General features: G+C 38.7%; 1 protein-coding gene across 1 annotated transcript in view; it reads right to left on the minus strand.

Annotated features, from left to right (window-relative positions):
* The window catches only part of PSMB7 (proteasome (prosome, macropain) subunit, beta type, 7), a gene marked incomplete at its 5' end in the record, with an annotated part of 23,618 nt that extends 14,622 nt beyond the window's left edge, over positions 1 to 8,996 (minus strand). Inside the window, 4 exons of the mRNA XM_010072724.1 lie at positions 1,231 to 1,289; positions 7,982 to 8,097; positions 8,443 to 8,583; positions 8,899 to 8,996. Of these exons, the coding sequence (XP_010071026.1) occupies positions 1,231 to 1,289; positions 7,982 to 8,097; positions 8,443 to 8,583; positions 8,899 to 8,996 (414 nt within the window). The remainder of the gene's footprint in view (positions 1 to 1,230; positions 1,290 to 7,981; positions 8,098 to 8,442; positions 8,584 to 8,898) is intronic.
* Between the last annotated feature and the right edge of the window lie 107 nt (positions 8,997 to 9,103).

A 9,103-nucleotide genomic window follows, 5' to 3' on the forward strand; every position in this document is an offset into this window, starting at 1 on the left:
CATCACCTGAAATGTTACATTTAATTAATTGATTTTTGAGAGGAGCTCAGTGGACTTATGGGATCATCACCTGAAAATATACTGCAGGCATGCCAACATCTAAAGGGGAGGAAACGACCCACAGCAGTTGCAGTACAGAGATGAAGAATATCCAAAGATCTTTTCTGAAGTAAATCAACTTCTTTCTTTTCCACGTTTTTCAGTGATAGCAAATAGCTGTAAGATTTGTCATATCTGCATTTTAGGCTGAAATGATTGCTACTGTTAGCCTTACCAGTAATTTTTAATGGATTCCATTTTGGGCTCAATTCTCAGGGTTTTATTTCTTTACTGTGAAATTATTAATCAATTGGAATGAAAAGGAGCATTCACAGAAAGTCTGAAGAGATTAATGTGGTTTAAAAAAGGGCTTGACATTACTAAGGCATTGTACAAAGTATGATCCCAGAAGAAAGCCCTTTAATTGTTCTGGTTTTGTTTTCATCAATAATCTGTTTGCAGATAACTGGATTTCTCCCTGTTTAGTTTAGCAGGCACTGAACATGGTGTAACTAAGTGTAAGGAAATACCGCAGATAATACAAAAATAATATACTGCACACATTCATAAACAATAACTGAAGAACTTATTCTGATCTTAATCACGACACTCCAGCTTTTAGCTCTCCTGAATGATTCTCTAATGAACAACCAAACATTTTTCCATTTTTATTAAGACCAGCAAAACACAAACAACCCACAACCTTGTACGTCTTCTGATAATAAGCTTTTAAGCAGATATTAAGAGTGCAGTTACTATTTCTGAACATACACAATCAACTGGAAATCTGTCTTCATACGCTAAACATTTTTTTGTTGCTTTTACAATCATGCCTTCTCTTTTCAAGACAGAGAAAAGACTGACTACCGAGATGCAATATTGACCATGCAAGGGCTGTTAAGTTCCCGAAGTCAACTCTAATCAGTAAGTTACATGTTTGTAAAGCTTTCACCTACATTCACATCACACAAGTTTTTCCATGCATAAATTTGCAACAAGCCAATTTCTTTAAGTTTATTTTACCCACCAACTTTCACAGCTTTTCAGTAAGCTGACGTTAGTACATTTCAAGTGCAGGGAAACTACAGCAGATTTAACTTTTTGTAAAGCTTCAGACCTCTTGAATTCTTAACAATCACAAGAATTGTTGAGGGAAGAAACACTGAGCTTTAAAAAAAAAAAAGTTCTTACCTCCATGTCCGGTTTGTATTTATCTTCGAATACTGCCATAGCTGCTAGCGATCCAGAACCTATGGTAACAACACCAGGACGCTGAGTTAGCCAGTGGACTTAGATACAGTATTTTTTTAGAGAACAAGATAACAAATACCAGCAGCACAAACCAGACTGAAGTCTGCCTTAGTTTACTACACACTCCAAGGTGTCTAACCTCTTTAAGTCCCACACCTCATTTAATCCTAAATTTATATCTAGTGCGCACAGACTTGTCACGGTCCCCATTCTGACTGCCGTTTTCTTCTTACTATTTTGAACACTAAGATATGAAAATGAGGTTAGAAAAAGAGAGTTAAGGGAATGTCACAGTTTGTAATTTCTACTCCTCCATTCCTCCTGTCCCACTTTTGTGCCTGGCCACGTTAGAGGGTATGTCACTTCATACGAAGACGCTCAGAATGAATAGATTGCTTTAATGAGCTGCCCTGGCACAGTCACCTTTACGCATGGGGACGAGTAAACTAGGAGCGGTAATAAGGGAGCTGGCTGCTGCCACCAGGTTATTTCCTATATCTACTGTTAAACAGTTTATTATGCATTTCCTTTGTGCCATTATTCTCACATTGAACAAAAACAGGACAAAGTAGACAAAGTGACAGAAATGAAAACAGGAGTTTAACGTTTAACAGGGTGCAGTCCAAGTGCAGTGCTGGAACAGGAGCCATCTCTACCCAAAGCGCTGTTAACTGCAGGTTATAAACGTGCTTCCGTAAATTAATATGAAAAGCAATATGATACTATGTGAACCTATAAACTCGCTTTGTTCAGAAAGAGTGAGTCTTCAGGAAGATACCTGGTCTGTCTGTGGCCCTAACCATATTTCAGAGAGCTCTACTTTTGGGGAGTGAATAAAGTTACCTGCAATTTTTTACTCCAATTAGAAGATTTTTTGGCATTTATTACTTTTTAACTTGTTTTGCATACCGCTATCTGTTTAGCTGGGTCACAGAGAAAGCCATATTTTCTATTTAAAATGATTTGTGTATATCGCTTGACCACCTCAATGGTTTAGTGAAAGGAAAAGGCAGCGATTAAACAGTTTCAAATGAGGTGTCCTGCTGATTTTATCAAGTCTGCCGAATGTATAATGAAAAAGGAGAAGCTGACAGTGACACTGTTGAGAAAATACAGACTACCTTATCTGAACCATTTAAGGAGGTCCAATTATAGATCAAATTTAAAGGGTAGAAACAGCCGATTTACAGACACAAATCAATGAACATGGTAATCCCAATGAATATGACAGATATTCCTGTTACGGAATATTGCTGTGGCTGAGGATCATTACCTTTACAGTACCAAATACATCACATCTAAAAGCAGTAGAACACTCTGAGTGTGTACTTGTATTACAGGCAATGACTATTCATTTTCACCTTGGAGCAGTACATGACTCCATTTTTAAAATGCTGAAACTGGAAACAAAGAAGATTTTTAAGCAACTAATATCAGAAATGAACTGCTGACACATACAGCTGGTATCATAGAACAAATCACAAATAAAAGGTATTCTACTGATCCTTCAAACAAGGTCAAAATAAAGGTGTGTTCCAGAACAAATACAGGAATTGAACCATAAAACAATTCTGTTTGTGGAATGGCATGGGAACATTTCTAATGAGGGGAAAAAAAAAATCCGAGGCATGGTCTCAAACTAAAACCACATTCCCGCTACACGCAAATGAAGACCCATCATAAGTGGAAGGAGAAGCCTCAAAACTAGACAATCTTTCCCTTGGATAAAGGTTCTTTGAAAAAAATTAGAGTATATAAAGACTATAAAAAAATGTTCAAGAATGGAAGTATAAAAGGTAGCATCTGACAGAAATTACTACACCAAAGCTACTGAGCTAAGAAAAAGTCATCCTTATTTCTTAGAACTTCTGACAAATCTAAGTTTTCAGTAACACAAATATTGCAATAATCTTGTACATGGCTCAGACTGGATTCATTCCTGCAGCTCCTTTTTAAAAGAAGTTCCCAAAAGAACCAATGGGCATGAACTCAGTAGACTTACAAAGAGGGAAAAGGAAAAAGGTGGGGGGGACCCACTACATTAAATCCTTTATATATGAAGAATTGTACTGTTAATTCTTTATCTCACTATATTACCAAGATGCAAATAAATCCCAAATTTAATATCAACTTTAAATAAATAAAGGCAGACATTCCTATAACCTAGGTTTTCAAAGAACTGTTGAAAGTCTCAATTTATTTAAACCCACACATAGACATTTACATCTAAAAACCACAATCCCAAGGAGGTTCTAACAGAACAGGAAGTAAAGCTGGAAAATATTAATAAACTCAGGGGTTTTTTTTCTCTACTGCTTATAAATCCTAAAAAAGTTTTATAAGCTTGCATTTTAAAAAGTGCTTTAGCAAAGTCTCACAACACAGCTAAGCATTCTCTTGAAAGAACAGATTTTTGTAATCTCAAATAGCACAATGAAAATTCCTTACTCTTACCAGCACCAGATGTAAACAGTGTTTTTACAAACACAAGTACATGTATACCTCTAAGTTTCTGCATCAAAACAAATCATCTGCTGTTTGACAACAGCAATATCAACAGTTTTGAGACACACTAGTGATTCACCTGCAGCACACCGAGTGGGAAAAGCCCCTCAATCCCCCTATTTCCACTGCTGCTGGACTGAAACCTCGGCACTTGACCGTCCATGCAGAAACGCAGAAAACAAACCGGCCAGTGGACAGTTGCTCGCAAGCACAGTTGTGAACTTCACTATCCAGTTACACTGACTTCCCTCTACTTGTTAAATTCCACATGCGATCCAAACAACCCCACGAATATTCCAAGTAGTTCAACTGACTTGTGAAAGCTATGCATTGTAACAGGAGAGCTGGCAATAAAACCTGTGAACTTAAGTAAACACTGCAAGTATGGTTTTCTTACTGCAGTGCCTATAAAAGCACAGAAAACTCAGAGTCAGGGTCTATGGAGAACTTGTTTGTATGTGGAGAAACAGCTGTTCTCTTGTCCATGTATTCAGCGCCCACCAGTAATTCATTTTTAACAAACATGCTTTGCCTTTATGTAGAAAAAAGCTTAACAATTCCCAAACAATCTCTGGAGAAAGATAAAATCCAAACACTGCAGAACACCACCCATTAATTAGGGATAGATGTTCCCACCTCACACACACAATAACTGATTTGAGTCACTACCAGTCAAGGATTCAACACTGCCAAGATGCAGCAGTTCAGCCTCAAGTCTATTCAAACATTCAGGAAAGCTGTAAGGTGATGCATCATTAACTAGTGTGCTTAACCAAGCTCAGGTCCAAAGTAAAACCAAACCAGATGCTTATCTTAGATAGGTAACTTTAGTCTGAAATCTTAACACCCAACCAATGCAGAAATAGGAAATTCTTTGTTGGAAATTTTCTTTTAGATGTTGGAAGTTTACAAATATTCAGGAAGTATTAATCTAGCATCTAAATATACAAAAACACTGATTGACAAACAAATTAGAAAGAGCGTCAAACTGAGATGCAAAGCTCTGCTCTTAGGCAAATGCTTCTAAGTCTGATAATTAGCACAATCCAGGGAAATTGAGACCATTAGAGACTCTGTTTTCTTCTTTAAGAAACATTGGTGATTTCCTAAGTTTTCACAACGAAGTTACTAAAAAAATTTCTGGACTCAACTGCAATAAAGCCACTTTAAAAATCCCACCTGGTCTTTACTCAAGCAGTTGTACCACTTCACTATTGATTGAAAGTGCAAGATTATTACTGATACATAGGAAAAAAATCCAGCTGACAATAGTTTCCACCATGTTTTGCAATTGCAGTAGCTTTTCTAAAGCAGGTGATCTGGATCTTTTTATCAGAACATTCACTGAGGACAACTTCTTATTGCTCAGCACAGTCCATTTTCCTCACCCAAGGACCTGTCTGCCCCTCAGCCTGACACACCGCGGATGTGTAGAGCCGTGAGAGATAACATTTAGCACTTGCTAATCCATCAGTGTCAGAGCTCCCTGACAGGGCATTTATTCACACACACTCATTGTTATTCAATTTGCTGTTCATTCTAGGTAAAAATTCGGTGATCTCCACAGCCCCATCGATCGGGATAATTTTTCACCCTGGTTCCCGGCCCAGGGGCTGAGCCCCAGCAGCAGCAGTGCTGGCTCTGCAGGACGGCATTGCCGATGCATGAGGAGCTGATTTATGAATATGAAGCAACACCGGCATCAGGGGACTAGCTTTAGCCACTAGAGACGACTGGAACATACTTACTGTTTCCAAACGCTGAACTACAGACTTCAAGCGCTTTAATTTTATGCATGCATTTCATTATGAGTCTTGGCCAGAAGCTTTCCTAGACAAGCCAAGCAATCAGACAATCTTGCACCGTTTGCTGAAATACAATTTTGTCCTTTGTCAGCATAAACAGTTTAATTTGATGTTTTCACTCCTGAGTAAGCACAGAGTATCTTTTAAACCTCCCTTGCAAGGGAGGACACCACTCTGTCCATCCACAAACACACTCCAGCTAAATAAAAAACACACTCCGACACATTAAAGCAAACAAAAACCCAACACCTCAACCACCTTTGCTATTTAATACTGAATTTCCAGAAATTAAGTGGCCAAAAATTCCTACCCTGATTTAATAAACTACCCTTAGAACATTTTGAAAAGAAATAAAAAAGATTAGTCTAAATGAGATCAAAGTAAAATTCCAACTACTATCTCTGATTTATCTTTGATACCTTTTCTGCTGCCTCAGTTCTGTCTTTTGTTTATATGCATAAGCAAATCTTTTTACTAAAATATATCCTAGTCATTGGGGAAAATATCAGTGCACTAGGTGTAGAAAGGTAAAGGACATTAATGCTGAGAAGGGCTTTGTTTGATGGCATGGCCAAAAGTAACAGGACATAGCCCTGGTGCAGCTGACAGCAAATCAGAGTTTAAACTACTGTGAACTTAATCCACTGACATTCTGCTTCCTACTTGTTTGAAACTATTCTGCTACTATGTGGAGGGAAAATTTTCAGAAATGCCACATTTTAAAGCTTTTAAAACACAGGCACAAAAGTAACCCTGTACAGAATGGAAACTGACTTCATTTAGGCAATCAGCTATGAGCAGCTACTAGTGCAGAGTCAGTTACAGCTTCACAGTTTACTTCAGTATTGGGCATCGGGCAATCACAAGAATCAGAGTTTGCTTTTCTTATATCAAAGGCTAAACAATGACATCACATGACTGTTGCATGGATTTTATTTGCCAAGCCAGGAACTGGCCAGTCCCTAAGGCAGTGGCACCATCTATTGGCCACCACCACCTCTGCAGATTGCTGCGAGCCGGTCATAGCTCTCTGTACAGCCAGCCAGGTGACCCAACAGCTGCACTGCTTCAGTAGCACCAATATCCAGAAGAAAAACCTTTAACAATTCCAAGAATATATAAGTAGATATTTATCTAGAGATGCCAACCATGAAAAGACTTAACTAAAGTCGTATTTTCCCATCACAGAGTCAGCGTAAAAGCTGCATCAAACACAGGCTGAATCTGATTTACTCGTTGGACACACTTCGTTTTCTTTTCTGATGTATTTATTTGGACTCTACATTACACTTCCATAGTTCTACCAAAACCAAGCTTTCATTTAAGATCGCCCAAGTCTTCAAAATTAAACACAAGTCTGAAATGATACAGGGTCTTCTCAAGCGGTCAGAGAGCAAAAACAACTGCAACTCCAGTTATGTTTGAAATTTTACTTTTTCCAGATGTGTGATATTCTCAGTAGCATCAACCTTAAAAGCCACTGATTAAACCACTCAAGAATACTATTAGCTCAGAAGGCATTAATCTCCTACCAGTGTCTCAGTGATCTCTCTTACCATTTTTTTACCCTTTACTCCCAGATTATTGCCTACAAATCACAGAAGAATTCAGAACCCTCCAAACAAGCTGACACTACTATTGAAAATACCCCCTTTGCCAAAGACTTGGAAGGTTCTGCAGTATTTCTAGGTGTGTGTTACAGAAAGTGTTACATAGAGTGGGGGTACTAACACTTGATGGTGGGCTAGTAATGTCAAGTGGACCCCAGCAACAGACAGAATTAAACTTATTTATTGACAAGCCCCACACAGTAAAGATCAATTATCATATATAGCAAGTAAACCAGGCATTGTTTCACTACAATGAAGCACCTCCTTGAGTAAAATAGAGCTGCCACTTAGCAAGAAATCCAGGAATACAACAATCCCAACCAAGAAGCAAGGCACTTTTTTTTTTCCTAATGAAACTACAAAAAAACCTTACAGGCAGAACTTGTCAGTGAGACTTCATACGAACCATGAGTTAGGACTATCTGAAAATCAACTTTCTAAGCATTTTTTTTTTACAGCACATTTTTGGGCATCTCACAGTTCTCCTACTTTAAGGTATGCTAACGAATGCACACAGCAACTTTCCCAATACCAGATTTTGGCAGCTTAGATTTACACAGTATAATAGCCCATGTTTTTAAAGTGTTAGAAACAAAATACAACACTGCACCTGCCTTACAAATACGGGTACCACTCTATCTTTGAAGTCTGAGGTCTGTACAGCTCCCAGCAAACAATGGAATTTTAAGTAACACACTTTAAATAATAATTTGAAGCGTTCACCCATTTTACCAGGCAGTTGTGTTACAATACTGAGGGAGTATCGCTTACCCATGGTAACGTAGGGCAGTTTGTCAGTCGATCCATGGGGATAAATGCTGTACAGGTGAGGTCCCGTGACATCTACTCCCCCTAAAACCAGGGCAGCACCAATGTAGCCTTGATACCTAGGAGCAATGTCTGTATGTTAATCTGAAACTCTGCAATAAAGCTCTGGCTCTTTTTAACACATTTGAGAATTTTTCCATGATTACACCACACACACCTCCACAATAGAAAGACATTTAATATCTGCAGGCACCTACAGTATAAATTCTCTAAACCACCACAGACTTGATTTCTCTTCCATCTCAGTTCAAAAGCCTATGAAGGAAAACACAACTATTAAATCTTTCCTAAAGTCTTGTTAGGAAGGTTAAGTAGGCTGAGGAAGGACGCTCCTTCACAGAAATGTAGATATTATCTAGTGGTTTTAACAGCATTGTTAACAAACAAGAAATCTGTTCACTTACCTGAAAAGCATTTGCTTTAGCATTCGATTAGCTGTGACAACTCTTGGAAGTCGTCCAGTGGAGAGGGAATGGAGCTCCAGATTAGAAGAAATCAGCTGGGTTGTCATATCAGTATCTGCAGCTGTTCCAGCACCACAACAGCTGAAAAACATTATGAGCAAATTAGGAAAAGGTGGGGAGGACAGGGGAAAAAAAAACCTTGATGCTTTATCCAACAAGGATAAAGTTTCCCACTGTAAAACTGAGGAAATTTAGTTCTCACACAGTCAATATTTTCAGAGTATAAAATGAGAGAGAGCCTATTGAAGTGTAAATGAAAATTCAAAAATCCCCAAGCCTTGCTAATAAGTTATCATTTTAAAGTACACCTTAATATCTGCTGTGAGCAGAGGACATGGCTAGAAACCCCCGTGCTATTACCCATACCATCACACAACAAACAATGTTAATACTTACTAGATGTTAGGGGAAATGAAGTGTATTTTTGAGCAGTTCTTGTCAGCAACGACCATGCCCTCAGTTGCTCTCGTATCTGCTCCGAGGACTATCCCATCCTACGGAGAAGGAGAATTATTCCCCAACCCCCAGCTCCACACGGGACCTTTCTGGCACCGACAGCGAGACCGGCCAGCCGAGGCAGCCCAGGGGAGGGAGAGGAGCC

Source organism: Pterocles gutturalis, unplaced genomic scaffold (genome assembly GCF_000699245.1).
Source record: "Pterocles gutturalis isolate BGI_N339 unplaced genomic scaffold, ASM69924v1 scaffold26712, whole genome shotgun sequence".
Classification (NCBI taxonomy): domain Eukaryota; kingdom Metazoa; phylum Chordata; class Aves; order Pterocliformes; family Pteroclidae; genus Pterocles; species Pterocles gutturalis.